Genomic DNA, 21,632 nt, shown 5'->3' on the forward strand with positions numbered 1-21,632 from the left:
GCAGCAATTACTTGAAATGACTTAGAAGTGACCATTACACTGTTCACTCCACTTATCAACATGTCCTATTTGAATAGGCATTTTCTGGGCTGTGAATTGATCAACGATAAATATATATATTAATAAACCATCTGTTTGTTATTTTGAGATTATGAAGCAGTTAAACTGATTTTCTTACTTGGTGAGCAACCCTGACAGGTGGCCCTGCCCTCAGTGTAGCTTCCATGTCATTACCATTCCTCAACCAATGGAAAGCTTGAGCAGAAATGTGGGTGAGGTAATTTGGGTCAGCTTTGCTTCAAGTAGGATAATAAGACCAATAGGACTTAATTACAGTATGTCGTTATCTGACACGTTAGCTGGTAAGTAAACCTACAACACGACAGTAGGAGTTACCGTCCCACATTATTTCCAGCTATGCCCTCTGTCACTAAACGCTTGAACAATGTGTTGTTGACTTTCTCTTCCTCTCTTGTCTCTTGTCTTTTCCACAGTTTGGTCGCACAGAAGTAATTGATAACACGTTGAACCCCGACTTCGTGAGGAAGTTTGTCCTTGATTTCTTCTTTGAGGAGAAGCAGAACCTTCGCTTTGACGTGTAAGTGGGACGATCTCTACCTTCAGCCTTTGCAGCACCCATGTCTGCTTCCTTTGTTTTTACCAGGGAACGACTCAAATCAAGGCTCCTCTCATTCTGGACTGCTGTCTCGTACCCACTCGGTTTAGAAGCCTCCAGTCAAAGTGTCACAAAAAGACTCCGACTGGAGAAATATTTGCAGGAAAGCAACATTTCACACGTTTTACCGGTATTCTTTAAGAGTTTATGAACTTCATAGCTGGGTTTATTAATAAATGATGGCTTTATTAATAGTTGATTAACTGTCCACATACACTAATGCTTCATAGATCAGTGACACACTATATATTGAGACAAATATAAAATTAATATATTATTATTTAACTATAATATAAATATGGATCATAGATTATAAATAATTTATCAAGGGTAAACCATCATAGCATAGGCACTGAGTGAAATGGAGTGAGGTGGACAAATGTTGGATGGATTGCTTTGCAATCTGGCAACGAGTTGAAAACAAATTGATTTTTTCTTTTTTCTTTTTTTTCGTGTCAAATCCTGCAGTGCATAAATAAATTTATGAGTTTTCTGGGTGAGTCTAGTCTCACGGCCGGCTCATCTCTTTCTCCTTGTCACAGTGTCCTTGGACAAGGTAACCGAACGCCATGTGCCCGAGCATGTCTCCACTTTTGTTGTCTTGAGGCAGAATTTTGGTTTCCAAATTTCTCCTGAAGTGTAAATAGTTGTTCAGCCTCTTCAGTCTTGTTGTGTTCACTCTGTTGCTTGATGAAACAGCAGTGATAAAGAGGTGGAGGTGATATCATTAGGATGAAATAGTCCTTTATTCTCTTTTTTAACGTATGCCACAAGCTATTTTTCATCTGATTTAGTGTCAGGAGAAAGTTATTTTGTTGTTTCAGACCTTTATGGGGTATAAACCATAGACTGTATATAAATATGGACAATGCGTCCCCACTTCCTCTCATTGACCAAACTGACTCTATTTTCCTGGAGATACGGTTGGCGCCATCCTGTGAGTTTGGAGCCAGAATCTGCGCAGTACGGTCTCTCTTGGCCCTATGGGACCGTTTCGCGGAGCAGTTGGCGTGGCAACTGGTAGTGTTCATGATATCACATCCTGTTTCTACAGCGTCAAATAACTAAAATGAAATTTTTCAGGAAAATGAACACTTGAGTATGCATCAGTATTACATTAACTACCTAAAATGATAGAAACTATCCCTGAAAAAAATTATTTGGCACTTTAGTGTTTTATTTTGGCTTAAGTCCCCTCCCACTAACATGGAGGGGGTGGAGCTTATGACCTATACCGCAGCCAGCGACCAGGGGGAGCTCTACATGCTTTGGCTTCACTTTTGAGGATCAGTTCCACCGTCCATCTTTATTTACAGTCTATGGTATAAACATGTTCTAAAAGTATTCTTGATAAGAATGAACAAGAAATTAATTTTAATAACTGGAAAAGGAGCACATCACAGTGCAGCCAAACCGACAAACAAAGCCCAAAGGATTCAAAGAAAGGAGGACGGTGTTGTTATGTGCTATTTATTTACAGCTCTGCATGCATGTCGGTCCATATACGTTTTGGCTCTGGCACAGTTTGCACAATTTGCTAGTCAGAGTTAAATGGATTGTTTTGCCTCCAGCTAAGCCCCGCCCACTAGGAAACGTCCATATATGCAAGCCAGACTTAATTTCTCCCCCAAATGATTTGATTGTCCTAATGGGCATAGTCAGCTTCCAACGGAGTGACTCCAGACTCCTAAACAAGTGCTATTGACAAAATTAAACAAGTAATCTTCAAGACAAATGGTCAGACAAACTGTTTTATAAAGTCTCCAGTTACCTGCAGCGTCTGTGGAGTCACAGACCTGTGTTTAGCGCTGGACCGGAAATCAAATCAATTAAAAATCAATTGTGTTATTATGAAGTTTTTCAGTTTGAAGCTTCCTCCCCCGGGACAGCAGCTGCCCCACTTAGCGAGAAGTCTTAATCTCCTGACAAAGCAAATCAATAGCGTTGAATTATTAAGTATTACAACACATAACGCACACACACACACACACAGAGTCCCACATTTAAAAACCTGGTGAGATGCTGATCGTAATATTCCTGTTATTTGCTGGCATCAAATTGGAGGAGAGAACACACTTTTACTTGTTTGCCGTTCACTCTCATGTTGTTTTTTATTCCCCCTCTTTCTGATTACAATAATGATTCTGCTCCATCCTCTCATTGAAGTTGTAAACCCTGACGGCAGCAGGCCCCCATGCAACTTGATTAATAATAACTGCGTAGGATCGCCTGTTTCTACTAAAACATCTGGATATTAGGACAAAAATAAACTTCCAGCTGTGAGAACATTTCATTTCACTTATATGTCACGACAAAGGATCCCATAAAACCCCTGTAGCTCTGTGCATTATGATCCTTCTCAGAGGAAAGATGTTTTTGGAACAATTCACGTCCAAATACTCAAACCAATTTAATTACATGGCGCTAGGCTAAATATCAACACTCTTGTGTAAATAGGCCACTAATCTGAGCATTAAACCAATTTCAAGCCGTTCTGCGAAGAAATACTGCTGGGTTTCAAGGTTTCAAGGCTTTTATTGCCAATGCAAAACATGTGGTTCAGTCACAGCAAAACACAAAAGATCAGTAAACTAAATAAACTAAACAACCTCAAGCAAGGATAAAAAAAACAGCAGTGCAGTTGTATTAATGAATAAAATATATGTGAAACTGAACAGATATTGCACATAATATAGAGGCGTTGCACATGAGAATATTGCACGTAGAGTTATAGCACCTTGTTTGTGAGTCTCTAACAGCTTTTCAAGACTCTGTTGGAAGGAGGGGGGTAAACAGGGAAGAGTCTTTCATGATGCCGGCTGCCCTTTGCCTGCATCTGCTCCAAAAATGTTGAAAACTATCCCTCTTTGGAGTCAGACCCGGCGCTTCCAAAATGCCCTGAATTAGGCTACAGCTTTCAAAGTGTCATTTCCTTACCTCTTGTGTTTGACAGAAACTTTATACGTGAAGACATCTTTGCACAGAAACAACTAGTACTAGTATTTAGGCAGGAAATACACAGATGAGCCACAACATTATGACCACTGACAGGAGAAGTAAATAACATTGACCATCTTGTGACAATTCAGTGTTCTGCTGGGAAACTTCTGGACCTGACATTCATTGGTGTGAATGTTACTTAGACACGTAGCACCCACCTAGACCAGACCAGACCAGGCACCCCCACCCCATAGCAATGACACTCCTTGATAGCAGCAGCCATCCCCAGCAGGATGCAGCCTGACACAGACACACACACAAAAACACTTTAGGAACAACTTAAAAAAAAATCATGAAGAACAGCACAAGGTGTTGACCTGGCCTCCAAATTCACTAGATCCTGAGATCTTGTAGCCAGACACCACAGGACACCCTCAGAAGGCCCATGTCCATTCTCTGATGAGTCACAACTGTTTTGGAGGCACAAGGGAGACCTACACAATATTAGGAAGGTGGTCATAATGTTATGCCTGATCGGTGTATAATAGTAAGTACAAACATTTAGATATTACAATATAAATCGAGCGATGTGTGTCCCCAGACTCATTCAGTAATAACAGGGCTGAAGCTGAACCTCTGGTGACCAAAATGAATAAATGTCAGTGAATATATTATTTAGCTCAGTCATTCATATGTAGATTCATAATCACCGCATGTTATTTTGGACATTTCTGAAACACGTAACATCTCATGACCTTTGAGTGACATTAGCTATATTAATTGTTAGACGCCATCTCACATTCCCACCATGTCTTAGAAATACAAATAAACGGGTTGAGTCTGTTTCCAGCATGGCCCAGATATGGATCGGACCGAGTCCCGGGAGACGGCGGTTGTCTCCATGATATGAGAAGGGATTCCAATAAAAGTGAGCATCCCAGTAGAGGGAATCAATTATTAAACTCCCACCTCTCCGTGGAGGTTATTTTTACCCCAACGAATCAGAACAGACAGATGTGAAGCAAAGTGATGTATTATGTCCGTATGGAATTGGAGGTGGATGGACTGAACCGGGACGACACAGGCAAAACACGTGAGGGAAAGTGACTTGTAAATACAATGTGAAAGGAAAGTGGTCAGAAATATGGATTTAGTAGTTAAATACATATTTATGCATTGTTGTAAATCTCAGTGTAGATATAGTAAGTAAGTCATATGCGTTTAATTTAATTAAGCAAGTGATTAAAACTGTAAACCAGTTGGGTATGGGAGTTTTTTTTTTTTTGTAGAATGTGTGTGATGTCGTATTTAGCATTTTTTGTGGTTCAGTCCTGTTGCATCACATCATAGACTGTATATAAATATGGACGACTCGTTCCCACTTCCTTGCATTGGCCAAACTGAAGCTTTTATCCCGGGGATACAGGTGGTGAACATCTTGCTAGTTTGGAGCCAGAGTCTGATCAGTACGGTCCGAGAGTGGAGCCCCGTTATCGATGACCCGCCCCGACTTCCTCCAGACTCACCCAAGTTTTCGTTTAATTAATATTAACTACCTAAAATGACAGAAACTGTACTTGCGAAAAATTTATATGTCGTGTATTTTAGTGTTTTAGTTTGGCCCAAGTCCCATCCACTAACATGGGGGGGGTGGAGCTTATGACCTATACCGCGGCCAGCCACCAGGGGGAGCTCTACTTGATTTGGCTTCACTTTAGAGGAGCAGTTCCGCCATTCATCTTTATATACAGTCTATGCCTCACATCTGGTAGATTCATAGTTTTCATAGTTTTAAAGTAGGTCCGACAACATGAGTGCTTACTGATTGATGTTTATGAGGCTGTTATTTAGACAAAATGTCTACAAGGAGACTTTATTCTTGCAGCAAATCCACACTTTGACTTTAGGGGGGATGAAAGAAAGGTGTAGCGTCAAAGTGCAACTCTTCTTCTGTACACCTCTGGGCACTGCTTTTCAACTAGTCACTCATCTCCCTCTCAGTACTTTTCCATTGACCCTGCCTTCACTGCTTCACTCAGCCTGCCAGCCACGCCCACCTCATCAGTCAACTCAGCTCACCTGTGCACACACAGCTGCTCCTCATCCTCTAATCAGGCCGGCATGTATTCTTCAGTTCTACACTCACTCATCTGCCTGACTGCCTGGCACCGACTTATCTGCCTCCGTCTGCCTCCCGGTAAACTATCTCAGCCTTCTGATCCCGACCGAGTGTTTTGTCTTTGCCCTCATGATTCTCTGTTTGTCTGCCTGATTAAATGAACAAACTCCGTAGCGGTTCTGTTCCTCTTTGTGCTGCTGTTGATCTAATTATGCAGGTTAACTGAGAAGTTTGTAGCTTAAATTGGAATAAATGGCTAGAAGCAGCAAGACATGATTAATATGGTAATTTTCGAAACTAATATCTTGTAAAAGTTTACTTTTTGTAAACTTGGGGAAGTGGCTGCAAACATCAGTCTCATGAAGAAAGTTTCCTCGTGTTTCTCTCAGTGTAATGTAGTTGGCTGATCACGCTGTGAGCTGAGATGACAACTACAGAGAATAGACTGTAAATAAAGATGTACGACTGAACTGCTCCTCAAAAGTGAAGCCAAAGCAAGTAGAGCTCCCCCTGGTGGCTGTCTGCAGTATAGGTCATAAGCTCCACCCCCTCCATGTTAGTGGATGGTACTTGGAACAAACTAAAACACTAAAATACATGTCAGTTTATTTATTTATTTGGTTTCTGTCGTTTTAGGTAGTTAATATAATGCTTATGCATACTCTAGTTTCATTTTAGTTATTTGGCGCTATAGAAACAGGATGTGACATAATAATAATGACGGTTCAGGCCAATACTAGTTTGCGTCAGTCGCCTTCACTCTTTTTCTTTTTGCCTCAACTTGGGAATCACATCCTTTGTTACAAACCACTCACAGTCTGAAAGCACTGAAAGTATCGTCAGCTTTTTCCTTTTCCAGCGTGCATAGTAATTTTGACCGAGCAACATGTCAGAGTGACCTTTAGACCTGAGTGACATTTAGAAAGGACCACAGTGAATTTAAAATGTGAGCACAGGTGTGAAGTGGGCCATCTGTGTATTAATAAAGAAAGAAAAATAGAAAAATAATGTTACATGTGTCGCGGTCAGTGAAGTCATAAAATCCTTCTAAAGCCTTGATGAGGTCGGTTTTCTAACCGAGCTATAGATAGTTTTACTGCCTCTTACTGAACGGAAGAGTGGAAAGTGGCTGACCAAATGCTAAAGGAAAGCTGGAGGTGCTATTGTGACTGTTAAGTGTTCCTTTTTAAGCTTTTTCTTTCACGGACTAGGGTCAGTCTGCTTTAGCTGTTACCCATGCTATGATATCTACCCTAGATATGTGTTTTTGCTGCCATGGTCATCTCTGCTAATGTACGTCTGTGCCGGTGCCTACAGAGAAATGCATATGTTTAAAAGTCACACTCTGCGTTTACCTAACTTGCATGTGCTCACATCCCCGAAATGCAATGTGGCACAGAACCCTCAACCCCCCCCCCCGCCCCCCAGCTAAGTCGTGTGGACGAGCAAATGTCACCGAGCGGTATGTCATAAGAGCTTACAGTAGGAGGACACTAGATCGCTGCTATATTTAGCGATGGTGCTATTCTAGCAGACTGTAATGATCGAGAGTCTGAACTAGACAAAAACAACTTTAGATGCAACATTAAAGGAAAAAGGAGCTAATTAAATATTCACCTAACGGATTCAGTGAGACAAATATGAGCTACAATAAAAGATAAACTGTCACAGTGAGAGTACAAGTGCTGCAATCCTTTATTATCAAAAAACGTTTTATTTCTGCACAGACCTTTTCTTAATGTAGGTTACAACTGCGTTCAGTTGGGTTTTTATAATGTTTAATTTCCAGCTTCCAAGATAGGCCTAATGCAGAATGCTGGCTAAAAATATAAAAATGTCACCCAATAACCTTCCTTCACCTCCATATTTAATTGCTCCTTTAAATGAATAATATATCCATCTATAATAAATGTCTCTCCCATCACTGTACACAGGAAGGCAAACACACAAACCCTCAGAGAGGAACAAAAACCAAAACACATAAAGCAACATAAATTGTTTAATTAGATTTTTGTCTTGAAACATTTAAAATATAATTAATGTAATAATTAATGAGTCTTCACAACGAAGCGTTTAACATGTGTCTAAAGGGCTCTTCAAAATGGGTGGCACCTTAGAGCTGTGCACACACACACACAAAAGCTCTTAAATGTGTTTCAGTAATTGAACTTGTGCCCAGAGGTTTCTCATCTGTAACGGAGCAGTGCTGTGTTTTAAATGAGGATTCATGGAGCCACAACCCAATTTAGCCTCTGATGTTCACTGCGATTTCTCGGGTCATCATTTTATCACGGCTATTTGAAGTAATCGCAACATATATTTAACTACTGAGCTTACATGTCGCTCCTGACCCAATCATTATCATCAGTGCATTTATAGATGCACTTAGAAACTAGGAAATATATATGTCTATATATTTATTAACCCGCAACGAGTACATCGCTTTAAGTACAACTTTGGTGTATTGGAGTGTTTTCATTTCAGCATTGAGGCAGCACAGTGGCGTGGTGGTTAGCACTGATGCCTCACAGCAAGAAGGTTCCGGGTTTGAATCCCTTTCTGTGTGGAGTTTGCATGTTCTCCCTGTGTCTGCGTGGGTTCTCTCCAGGTTCTCCAGCTTCCTCCCACCGTCCAAAGACATGCTGGTTAGGTTCATTGGTGATTCTAAATTGGCCGTAGGTTGTGAGTGTGAATGGTTGTCTGAGATAGACTGGAGACCTGTCCAGGGTGTACCCCACCTCTTGGCCGATGACAGCTTCCTAATATTGTGTAGGTCTCCCTTGTGTCTCCAAAACAGTTGTGACTCATCAGAGAATGGACATGGGCCTTCTGAGGGTGTCCTGTGGTGTCTGGCAAAAGAATGTTGTTAGATGGGGGGGGCGGCTTTAAGGGGATTGGCCTCTGTGGATCATCCCACAGATACTTGATCAGTTTAGGATCTAGTGAATTTGGAGGCCAGGTCAACACCTTGTGCTGTTCTTCATGTTTTTTTTTTTTTTTTTTTTAGTTGTTCCTAAAGCGTTTGTGTGTGTGTGCCTGTGTCAGGCTGCATCTGGTCTAGGTGGGTGCTACATGTCTAAGTAACATCCACATGAATGAATGTCAGGTCCAAACGTTTCCCAGCAGAACACTGAACTGTCACAAGATGGTCAATGTTATTCACTTCTCCTGTCAGTGGTCATAATGTTGTGGCTGATCGGTGTGGAATAGTACTGAGATAACTGTGTCCATACAGTACTCAGTGTTGTACTTTTCCTGAGTCAGTGCATAAATCATTTATGTGCAGAAGCAGAGGTTAAACATCGTGGCTGTTTGCGTTGAGCTCAGCGTCGTCCTCCGTCCACCGTGTCGGCTTCAGAAAGACACCGACGGTAAATGAGCAGAGCAAAGCGGAAGAGATCCAGAGAGAGATGAGAAGCTGAGAGATGAGAGACATGACGTCTGTGTAATGTTATTCGACACAGGAGTGGGTTTCTCTTTGTCGAACATGAACAGAATCCTGCTCAAAGAAGCCCTTTGGTGCTGTAACAGGAGTACAGTCGTCGGGGGAGAAGAGCAGCGCTACGGAAACAAAAGAAGTAGAACATGTGCCAGCGAGAAAGATATGTCAATCTGCACCTTGGTCTCAAAGTGCACTGCTCCAGATCCATACATTTATTTAACATCTTGACTCATTTAACCATAGCAACCCTTAATAACCGCAAGAAACTATTCAGTTGCCCCACATGTGATTTTTATCATTGCATTCCTTTGTGCAAAGTGGGATGAGAACGTTTTGCTTTTTTCTTTAGCTTTTGTGATTCTTCAATTAATATATATATATTTTTTTTGTTAAATTGCAGGTACAATGTGGACACGAGGAGCTCCAACCTTTCCAAACATGTAAGCAAATTCCTGCACTGAGATTTGAATGTGAACGTCCTCGACTTTAAGAGTCTGCATGAGCTTAATTAAATAAGTTACGGCTATAAATGGCTCAAATAACTAAAACTGTAAATAATACTCCACATTTTACATCAGCTTAGACATATACATGTACTGAGCGACAAAGCCAATGACAGTGTATCGTGTTTTTAATTGCGTTTTTCCAGCTTCTCCTCTAATGTGTGTCTGCCTTTCCTTATTGCCTCCGCACCTGAACGAGCAGAAGGTAAGCCAGTATCACACTGTGTCCCCTCTTTGGTCTTAAAACTGTGTTATAGACACACTTGGATGGTTTTCTATCCTGACTCCATAGGTGATTTGCGTAAAAGTGAAGGAAGTCACACCGTTCAGCATGTAAAGGACAGAGATCTGGACATTCAGAGGGAGAACGTGTGCTTTATTCGCCACCTGTCGATTTAAAACAAGACAAGAGCCGTTTGTCGTCGTATACTTGATCCGACAAAACTGCGAGTCCCCGTCAGAGTAGAGCTTAAAATCAAATGCATACATACTCTGTTGAGTCCTCCTGCAAACGCAATCACAAGCCCATTCACAACATAAACCACAGACCATAATTAATGTACTGCATAATCTTTCTTTCATGTGTTACTTTGAGGAAGGTCACACTTTCCTCAGTGGGCCACACAAATCTGAACTGAGGGTATTTCCACAGTGAAAATGTGCATAAGGAGCATCCATTTATTTTTTAAACATCCATTCCTCCATGACGGAGCACATACATCGAGAAGTTAAATGAATGTGAAGATGTAGCAGGTAAATAAAATCCAATAAAATAAAGTTTTTCAAGAGCTTGACACTGCGCTCATGAAATCGCCTCATGCTGACACGAAGCTGCATGTGAACTGTTCTGTGTCACTGATCAGATTTTCTCTCCTCTGTGAAGGACTTCCTGGGTCAGATGTTCTGTACACTGGGTGAAATCATCGGTTCGACTGGCAGCAGGCTGGAAAGAACACTTTCGTGAGTACAGCACACATGCAGTGAGACGGGATATTAGTTTATATTTATGTTGAGATTACTACCCTGCACAAAAACTGTACTCCTCTATCATTCACAAACTGGGTTCGGTGCAGTGCTCACCACTTAACAGACTAAAGCTTCATGACGTTCACCTGCCTTGTTGCAGGAACAACATGTTTTATGTATCTTGAAAGGTTTCGTCTGCAGATGTTGGTGAAGTCTGATTCATGACGGACTGAATCATTTCTTTTAATTCTGGGATCTCTTAAGTCTCAGGGCAAGGTCTTGGGCATACACAATCTTTGTTGGACATACAAAAATTAAATTATTTGTGTCGTTAGTATACACTGATCAGCCACAACATTAAAACCACTGACAGGTAAAAAAGAAAACATGAAGAACAGCACAAGGTGTTGACCTGGCCTCCAAATTCACTAGATCCCAAACTGATCAAGTATCTGTGGGATGATCCACAGAGGCCCCTCCCCTTAAAGCCCCCCCCCACTAACAACATCCTGCTGCCAGACACCACAGGACACCCTCAGAAGGTCCATGTCCATTCTCTGATCGGTCACAACTGTTTTGGAGACCTACACAATATTAGGAAGGTGGTTATAATGTTATGCCTGATCAGTGTAGATGATGACAGACTGCTTCAGATGTGGTTTGCCACAGTTCTCAATATGATATTGAACTGTTCGCTACAGCACGCACTGTTCAACAGTTTCTCTCTAAACTGAATGTGAGTCCACATGCTGGGACGAGGAAATGCCCGCCCATGAGTAAATATCCATCACTATGTCACTTCAGACGGGGGGTGGGGGGTGGGGGAGGCTGACTGTACTCGTGCGAGGCATGAGAAGCTGCCATGTGCTGACAGTTTGGTTTCTGCGTTGCGTACGGTGGCGTGGAAGGGAAGACAAACACACACACACACACTCAAACACTTCCAGTGTCACTGCACATCTGCAGCACCGTCATCATGTCTTCATCTGGAAGCAGGAAACGCATACCCCACTGGTTCATTGCAGGGTCAGTGCAAATGATCTGCAGCTGTTGGCAGTGGTTGGAGACGTGAGCTTCACTCGCCTTGTCACATTTTTCTGTACTGAATTAATTTCCGACCTATGAAACGATGCTCACTGACCACAGCCGAATAAAGAAATGTCGGAATCTTTCTTCAGCACCTTTTCATTTCTCTGTTAGACTCGAGGTCTTATCTGTGGCTACCTGTCAGTCTGTTGGTGATTTAGATTGAAGTGCCGATTTGGAGAGTGAGGACTGAAGTCATTATGGACACTGGTGAAACTGATTGCTGCTCTACCTCAACTTCATAACCCAATCTTCTGGAAGTCCAAAGGCACCAGACTACCAGAGGTGTAGGAGACAGTGTGGGAATCATACTTTTTCCACTGGGCAGTAGTGTTGAGATGTATTACTGTAAAAATATAAAACATCTGATGAAATTCTGAGTCTCACCCGTCTCCATTAGATCGACCCATCAGCTGTTGGCAGGTCCCTTGAAGAGGGAGTTTCTCTTCTTCTCTACGAGCTTGGAGAGAGCAGATGAGTGAACAGTGGGTTTGCCTGAGGCTGACAGTGCTGAACAACATGAAACGACTACAAGCTTTCACATGTTCAGCCCATAATTGGATTATTCACTGTGATGGTCTGAGCATCGACATGTGTGTGCGTGTGTGTTTGAAGCATGATGAAGATGCTGTTGTTGTTGTTTTTTTGAGATAGTATTTCAGAAAGAAGATGAGCGATACTGTCTGTTGCTTTCACTTTACTTCATAGCGACTGGAGATCAGCGTGGAATTAAGTCTGTTTGTGTGTGTTTCTTAAATTTGCATAAATGATTGGTGAAAACGAACCGTTAAAACGAAAACAAACAACCCCGACGATGAGAGGAAGACTCCTGCGCAGAGGCACACACTTAATAATCAGCCACCTATAAATTGTACTCACGGTGGGAGACCCTTCTGTGTTTGTCAAAGTCAATTGGGCTGGAAGTCTCACACCGTCATTTATCTTTGTTAAAGCCTGCGGGGGCATTTCCTCCTTAAGACAGCTGCTCAATGAGAGAGAGATGCTCGGGTTCCCTTGGATTCTAGTGCTGTGATGTAGTCAGCGTGTGTAGTATTGACTGGGTCTCAACAAGTGAGGCGTATACACCGATCGGGCATAACATTACGACCGCCTTCCTAATATTCTGTAGGTCATGGTCTGTAGACATGGGCCTTCTGAGGGTGTCCTGTGGTGTCTGGTAACATAATGTTGTTAGTGGGGGGCCTTTGAGGGGAGGGGCCTCTGTGGATCATCCCACAGATACTTGATCAGTTTGGGATCTAGTGAATTTGGAGGCCAGGTCAACACCTTGTGCTGTTCTTCATGTTTTTTTTGTTTAGTTGTTCCTAAAGTGTTTTTGTGTGTGCGTCTGTGTCAGGCTGCATCCTGCTGGGGATGGCTGCTGCCATCAAGGAGTGTCATTGCTATGGGGTGGGGGTGTCTGGTCTGGTCTAGGTGGGTGCTACATGTCTAAGTAACATCTACACCAATGAATGCCAGGTCCAAAAGTTTCCCAGCAGAACACTGAATTGTCACAAGATGGTCAATGTTATTTACTTCTCCTGTCAGTGGTTTTAATGTTGTGGCTGGTTGGTGTACACACCAAATAAACCACAACATTAAAAACACTGATAGTTAAAGTTAATACTCCAGGTTGTCTCATTATGATGCCAACTTCTGCCATGAAACCGTGAATCCTGGCGTTGAAGCAGACCATTGAATTGTCACAAGATGGTCAATGTTGTTCACTTCTCCTGTCAGGTCTGTGGTCATAATGTTGTGGCTGATTGGTGTGTCTATATATGTATGTATATATAGATAGATGGACGCTAGTCAGATGGTGGCAATATACAAATGTAGATCTTGTAATATAGGAATAGAAGTAATAAAACAAAAGTCTCTTTTTTTATGTGAACGTTTCAAAGAACCAATATTTGCATGGTCATCTAGCTTTTCAATGACAAATAAGTCTACAGCCACCTGCGTTATTTCCTTTCAAACAGCTGCAGAAGAGCATATTGTATGTGCCAGCTGACTGTTGGCTGTAGTAAAATATACTTACTATACACACACACATTTGAAAACACAGATATTTATAAGGGTACATTGATCCTCTTTCAGTGGCGTTGCGTTTTCCAGGCAGCCGAGAACACGATGCGTACTTTGTGCTCTTCAGCTGACAGATCCAGCTGGGTGAGCCATTTCCTTCATGCTGCTCTATTCTCCTGTGCTTAAGATGACATCAGAGCCACGGCGAGGATCTATTTTCAGATGCTGGGTGGGGAGAGGAAGAAAGCCCTGTGGCATTTAAAGCGTGGAGGACAGGATTACGAGGGGAAGCCCACCTTGAGTATCAAGTCACGATGCTCTCTTCTGTTAAGTCAGACTGAGCGCTTACAGGATGACAAAAAATAAAAAAATGCATCCGTAATAGCAATCAACCACCTGCTGACCTTGGCTCAACTGTACCTCCTGTGCTTTGGCAGTACGCTCCACGGTTAAATCCTGCATGAATCTGTGTGACTGACGCATGACTCACTGGAAACGACGAACCAGAGGCGCACTAAAGAAGATATTTAGCATATCCAAACACAAACAGAGCATATTGTGTCTGAATTAGGTTGACACCGCTGTACAAAGAAGACATTTTCAATGCACGGCAGTGAACACACCTTTAGGATATGTTTGTTGAAGTGTGTGGCATGGAATCATGCTTTACAGAGCTCCGGTAGCTGACGAGTGTGTGACTTGATCGGTAGCCCCAGCAACCTGAGACACCATTCATCTTTTTTTCTGAGTCTCACCCACATAAAACCAGTGAGAAAGCTCAGACCAAACAAAACAGCACCAAAAAAATAAAAAAATAAATAAAGAACGAAATTTCCCATGTGAAACAACCAAAGCCAGTCTAAATTAGGCAGGTAATTCTTTTTAAATTACCTTACCTTGCCATGGGGGCAATCCATCTTGCTATGCGTCACTCGTGGCAAAGCGTTGGTTTGGACCAGTCACAGTCCTATTAGGAGCCACTGGCAGCTACAGACAGGTTTAAGTGGTCAGGTGACGGCAGGAAGAAAAAGTTATCCTGTGACAGACGGTGAGAGACGGAAAACGAACAATCTCTGCTGGAATGGTCTTTTTAAAAGTTTTACCCTGGACTTTTTTTTTGTCGTTTGAACTTGTCTAGAGCTGAGCTGTACCTCTTTGAAGGTGCTACATGATATTTGACCCGGAGGCGTCAGCAGGCAGCAGAGCCTTTGAACAAGATGTGAATTGGATCAAACTTGCACCTTATCAGTGGACCTGTTCAGACCTTGCATTAAGATCCGATCACGGCGATCCGATCACGTGAAAACCGCCATTCTGACAACATTTGGAGGTGGTCTGGGTCACATGTGTCCTCATTCCTTTGGTAGTGTGAAAACAATGAGTCCTGTGTCACATGAAAGACTTCCTATACTCAACAGGGAATGCTCCTGAGTCATTCATTCAGAAAAAAACATACAACCGCTATAATAAATGATCACCTGAAAAGGAAAAAGCAGTGTAAGTGACGTCTGTTCATTAGTAATGAGGGCCTTTTAAAATAATCTGTCCCTGTAGATGTTAACTAACTAAATGATAAATAAATCTAAGTAAGACTTTACAAATGAAAGTATTTAATATGAGTGTGATTCTGTGTTAATTATGGATGTGGTCATGTTGATGGGTTGGAGGTATAATCTCAGTTTAGTGCAGGTCTAACTAACGTCAGAGTGGAGATCAATAAATAATAACGTGTGGAGACAAAGTCATGATGCACACACACATAGCCCAGATCTGATCTTAATCCAAGGTCTGAACACATTGGTTCACTCCTCGAATCACTCTGCTCTCATGTAGGTACTGTTGACTAGGACACCTTATAGTTATTACCATGTTGGGGCTGCTCAAACCCAGTTATATATTCATAATAATTCTTTACGCAGCCCTTTTCATTCCACTACCAACAAGTTGATCGTGAGAGCCGACTGAAGGTGTTGGTGGCTCACTTGGTATTTTTAGATCACAGAAGATATGGGAATGTCCTGAAACAAGTTTAATGTCATTGTTATCATTACCACCACCATCTGACTTAAAGATTCAGAGGACGATGACCTAGAAAGATTGAATGGTATCCACGGCAACGACCACTACTGGGTCCATAAGGAAAAGTGTCACAGATAAAGGCTATTTATGACTATATACACACTGCCTGGTCAAAAAAAAAAAAAAGTCGCCACCTGGATTTAACTCAGCAAATAGGTACCAGCCTCCTATTGGATAATTACTGCATGGGTGATTATCTTTCAGCTGGCAACAAGTTATTTAACCCCAACTGATGCAATGAGTAGCTTCTCATTTCTTAAACAACCATGTCTAAAGACACATCCTGTGGTCGTGGAAAAGATGTTAGTCTGTTTGAGAAGGGTCAAATCATTGGCATGCATCAAGCAGAGAAAACATCTAAGGAGATTGAAGAAACTACTAAAACTGGGTTCAGAACTGTCCAACGCATTATTAAAAACTGGAAGGATAGTGGAGAACCATCAGGGTAAGAAGAGAGGCAGATGAAGTGATGCACCCATCATGTCTAGTGTCTACTGTACAAGCCTGTGGGGGCAGTGCTATGATCTGGGGTTGCTGCAGTTGCTCAGGTCTAGGTTCAGCAACATTATGTGTCCAAAGAATGAGGTCAGCTGACTACCTGAATATACTGAATGACCAGGTTATTCCATCAATGGATCATATTCCAAGATGACAATGTCAGGATTCATGGGGCTCAGATTGTGAAAGAGTGGTTCAGGGAGCATGAGACATCATTTTCACACATGGATTGGCCACCACAGAGTCCAGACCTTAACCCCATTGAGAATCTTTGGGATGTGCTGGAGAAGGCTTTGTGCAGTGGTCAGACTCTCCCATCATCAATACAAGATCTTGGTGAAAAATGAATGCAACACTGGATGGAAGTAAATCTGGTGACATTGGAGAAGCTTAATGAAACAATGCCACAGAGAATGTGTGCCGTAATCAGGAGCAGAATAATTACTAACGAGCAATGCATATGTCAGCTGGCACACTATTAACTTTTGTGCTTAACAAGCGTTTGTCCCATCTCAAATTTAAATCTCTTTTATTGGCGGTCCATCTGATTAAATATTAAAAAGCTGTATGTAGATGGATGCTTGATGTTTCTCCTATCCTGCACGCCACTGATCCAGCAAACTGGCACACGCTCTACTCTTTGATCAGCCCATATCACTCCTGGCTGTTAATAGAAACTTTGCAGTGGTTTGTCACTTTGTGCCCACCCGGTGTTCAAACATCAGCTCTGTTCATCTGACGAGAACCGGGCGACTCCAGTCTCTGAACGCTTCGGATTCCAATCTGAAAGTGACATCAAAGCCTGTCGTTTCGCCTTTGATACGTAGGATGAGTTTCAACCGAGGAGGAAGTTTGTGTTTTGATCTGACTGTCGCCTGTCTGAGTCGTATTTATTTTGAGGTGTTCAGGGAGGAGGTTGCCAAGGAAAGGAGACTTGAGTTCCTGTGTGGGAGACGCTGGCTAGTTAGGATGTGGCTTCTGCTAAGCCCTCAGCTGGAGCTGTTCTTTGTGATGAAGGGACATCACAGGGAAAGTGAAATGAGCTTCGAATTAAGTCCTTGGGGACTCCTGGAGGCAAAGTACGTGGGAAATGGTTTAAGGGCGCCAGTGAACCTTAACAGACCTGGAGAAAATCCACATTTCTGACCGCTCCACCACAGGCAGAGGCTTTTCAGTCTGACACCGTTTCCTCAGAGACTAAAAGCAGAGCTCTGTAGAGTGTGTGAACTGATTTAAAATAATTCAATATGGAGTTGGACTGTGATTGTTGGAGCTATGAGAAGACTGCTGGTGAATTAATTCAGAGTGGAAACACATATGTGAAACCAGTCTCCAATCCAAAGATTCAGATTCAGAAGCTTTAATGATGGCGAGAGATATTTAAAACCAAAGAATTCTCTCCAGTCTCTAGCAAAGACAAAATTTTACTTTTAGTCAAATACAGTTTAAGTAGGAGATGTTATGTTAAATTACATTTTACTTTTCCGCCCTTTGGGAATAAAATAAGGTCAGATACACCGATCACCCACAACATTAAAACCACTGACAGGAGAAGTAAATAACATCGACCATCTTGTGACAGTTCAATGTTCTGCTGGGAAACTTTTGGACCTGGCATTCATTCATTGGGATGTTACTTAGACATGTAGCACCCACCTAGACCAGACCAGGCACCCCCACCCCATAGCAATGACACTCCTTGATGGCAGCAGTCATCCCCAGTAGGATGCAGCCTGACACACACACACAAAAACAGTTTAGGAACAACTAAAGAAAACATGAAGAACAGCACAAGGTGTTGACCTGGCCTCCAAATTCACTAGATCCCAAACTGATCCAGTATCTGTGGGATGATCCACAGAGGCCCCTCCCCGTCATAATGTTATGCCTGATTGGTGTACAATGCCTCTCACACAGTAACAACTGGAGCAGGCTCCTGCCCCCCAGCGACCCCTCAACGATGAGTGGTAGTGCGTTTGTTGAACATTCAGGGCGACGCTGACACTGAGCAGATGCTTTGACTTCCCATGAAGAAGGGTATAAAACACTCCCTCCCTCCTCTTCCTCCTCTTACATTCATTATAATAGCTTCACGCCCGTCCACCAGGTCACTGTGTCTCCATGAATTGCTTCCCCTTCTGCCTACCTATTTATTTCACGCATACATAATTAAATCTCATCCAGCGCAGAGGATGGAGTCACATTCGCCAGAATAAATTAAATCCTCGCCAAACATCAATTTACAGGATGAACAAGCCGTCAAGGTGCTTTATTGAGATGCATGAGCTGGAGGGTCCGAGGTAAATCAATGGAAGAGGAGGAAGACGGCAACGTAGCCCACCCCCATCACCACCCCCGTAACGTCTCGCTCAAACAGAAGCTGGATGATCTCAGCCGTGTTTCAGTTACTTTCCTCACACAGTTAAAGACACTGACCAGCTAAATCAATGTGTCCTCGTGGTTCTTTTCAGCCCCTGAATGTAGTAAACAGCTTTGGCCTCGGCCTCATATATGTGCTGAGCAGCATCACTGCCTCTTAAACTTCCTGCAGTTATGTTCCACGTTATGAGAGCCTCTTAGCCCTGGTAATATTACACTTCAGATTGAAAAACGTGGTCGTGAACTCCCCATCTATTATCATTCCTTCTCTCTGAATCTCATCACATTAGTTTTTACTCTGCATAAACAGGAGAAGACCTTAGATACACCCAGTTTAGATAAAGCTTTGTAGAAAAGAAAAATACAGTTCACTTAAAGTTCTTCTTCAACCCTCAACTCTGCCGTGTGCCGTGTAGGACTCATTTTAATTTTAATGACGTCTTTATGTATAAATAATTAAACACAGGACGTGAGAGAGAGAGGTGAACACAAACGGTGGAGGTGAGGGAAGGACCGCCAAGGATGCACGAGGAGAACGGACGAATATTAAAGACGGACCCATTTCCAGTCTGAACTTTGTCGTGATGATCCTGTGAGCACGAACCAAACCTACTTAAGGCTGGCAGTGCGAGCCATTTCTAGTTGTGCGCTCGTTCTGTAACAACGCCACCCAATCGTTAGTCGGCGCTGTGTCTTTTTTGCCAGTCGGATTAATTTTTGTTTCCACTTCCTGCTTCTCTTTCAACAGTGGCGACTGAAACTTTCACCAAAGACGATTCGTACAAATGTTTGTATCTCAAAACCTTTCCTCGATGTGTTCCATCTTTATTGATCCAAAATAGTCAATTTGAAAATTGTGGAGATGGAGAAGCAGCCGGAAATACTAAAGCAGAAATACACTACTACCAAGTGGACCAATCACTTGTTCTGTGCTAGTTACATTTCTGGGCAGTAGGGTCTGCGTATGGTCCGGGCTGTCGCCGTATCTGTGGCATCAAATTGATGCAGAAGCATAAAGCGCCTATTACTCCCTGAATGGGAACTAAACATAGGTGTGAAAACATCCCAAGATTGATGCCGGGGTTGTGATGAGCCGAACCAAATCAAAGTCAGTGTCCACTTTGTATTTCAAAGTTTATAAAAAAGTCATTTCAGTTCATCTCATCAAGCAACCAAATGTCCATGTCTTCAGCGGCTAGAATTCCTCTCTCTTTAAGAGTTTAGTCCAACAAACTACACTCGCGAGCGTTGATTCACACAATTATCCGGCAGCTGCACAGTGCATGAAATCCTGCAGCTACAAGTCAGGAGCAGAATGGGACAAAAGATTAGACGTCCACGAATCCATGGGCCCAACGTGCTTCATATGAAAGGTCCAGATCTTGAAGAGGCCACTTGAGTGAGTGCAGTTAGTTTTAGACATACCATGACCCAGAGTACGGGATTAGAGGTTTTTTATTGTCATTTCAATCATGTACAGCAGGTGCAGTACATAGTTGAGATGAGAAAGTAAATATTATAATTATTATTGACTGGTTATCATCATAATGTGTGGAAAAGATGCAAAGATGTGTGCAAAGGGCTGTTATGAGTGTCTGTTTCTATATGTTCTGTCCAATTTTGTGAAGATTCGTCTTCACAAAATGCTCGGCTTGTTACTTCCACATATTACCGTCCTCGGTCTGCAGAGCCCTTCAGAGCAGAATGTTTCAGACGAGACAAAATAACAAAGAAAGCGAATGCATACGTTCATACATGTGTACGTGTAAAGAAATTAGCAGCATTTTTATTAGAACTATTTCTAAACCCTTCTGTTAATGTCTTTTCTCCCCGGCCTCTCTCCTGTCGGCAGACTTTTTGGCACATCGTGTGCTCAGACTGGCATAAACATTGAACATAATTTCCACAGTGGGGCGTTTGATCTTTGTCCAAATAGATAATTAGCTGGAGATGCCTTGGTACGCCACCCACCGTCTCCCTGTCGCACCCGTGCTGTGAGGAGATGCTGGCAGAGAGAGAAGGGATCCGTTTCTACCGGTGCTCAGGCTGGCATCAGAGATGTGAGCGATCTTGAGGGGTTCTTGAGGCTTTTTGTTGAGGCTTCTCACCCGCTCGGCTATTTATAGCACCATTTACCCTGCAGGTGATCAGCATATTTTATTTAGGCTGACTAACAGGCTGATTGGGTGGCACTCAGCCTGAATGTCCCGTCTTTTCTTTGCTGTATCCTCATCCCTACCCAAAGAGTTGGCAAAGACTCACTCAAATTCCTGAGCTTTCAACTCAAATGAAATACAAGCACATCTAATTGATTTCTAAAGAACTGTCGCAGTGATTTTCTTAAAATACTTTTAATTTGAGTTTTAACTGACGAGAAGTTTACCAAACCACCTATTACTGAAAAGAATAATGAAAAGATTAGTGGGTTTCTGTACTTTATATCTCTTACTGTCAAAATAGGTGGCTAATTTGTTAGTTATACACCAATCAGGCATAACATTATGACCACCTTCCTAATATTGTGCAGGTCTCCCTTGTGCCTCCAAAACAGTTGTGACTCATCAGAGAATGGACATGGGCCTTATGAGGGTGATTTTTTTCCGACCACATTTCTTCCTGGAAGACAATGGTTCCCCACTATCCTTCCACTTTTTAATAATGCGTCGGACAGTTCTTAACCCAGTTTTAGTAGTTTCTACAATCTCCTGCCCGTGAACATCAGGGAAGAAACAATCCATTGATGGAATAACCTGGTCATTCAGTATATTCAGGTAGTCAGCTGACCTCATTCTTTGGACAACATAATGTTGCTGAACCTAGACCTGAGCAACTGCAGCAACCCCAGATCATAGCACTGCCCCCACAGGCTTGTACAGTAGACACTAGGCATGATGGGTGCATCACTTCATCTGCCTC

General features: G+C 42.5%; 1 protein-coding gene across 1 annotated transcript in view; it reads left to right on the forward strand.

Moving 5' to 3' along the window:
• Window positions 1–21,632, forward strand: part of LOC311486878 (copine-9-like) — a gene marked incomplete at its 3' end in the record, with an annotated part of 96,872 nt that overhangs the window by 27,667 nt on the left and 47,573 nt on the right. The window contains 3 exon segments of the mRNA XM_084542895.1: window positions 495–598; window positions 9,578–9,617; window positions 10,564–10,640. Of these exon segments, the coding sequence (XP_084399021.1) occupies window positions 495–598; window positions 9,578–9,617; window positions 10,564–10,640 (221 nt within the window).

Source organism: Chelon labrosus (assembly GCF_963514085.1).
Source record: "Chelon labrosus genome assembly, chromosome: 4".
Lineage (NCBI taxonomy): Eukaryota > Metazoa > Chordata > Actinopteri > Mugiliformes > Mugilidae > Chelon > Chelon labrosus.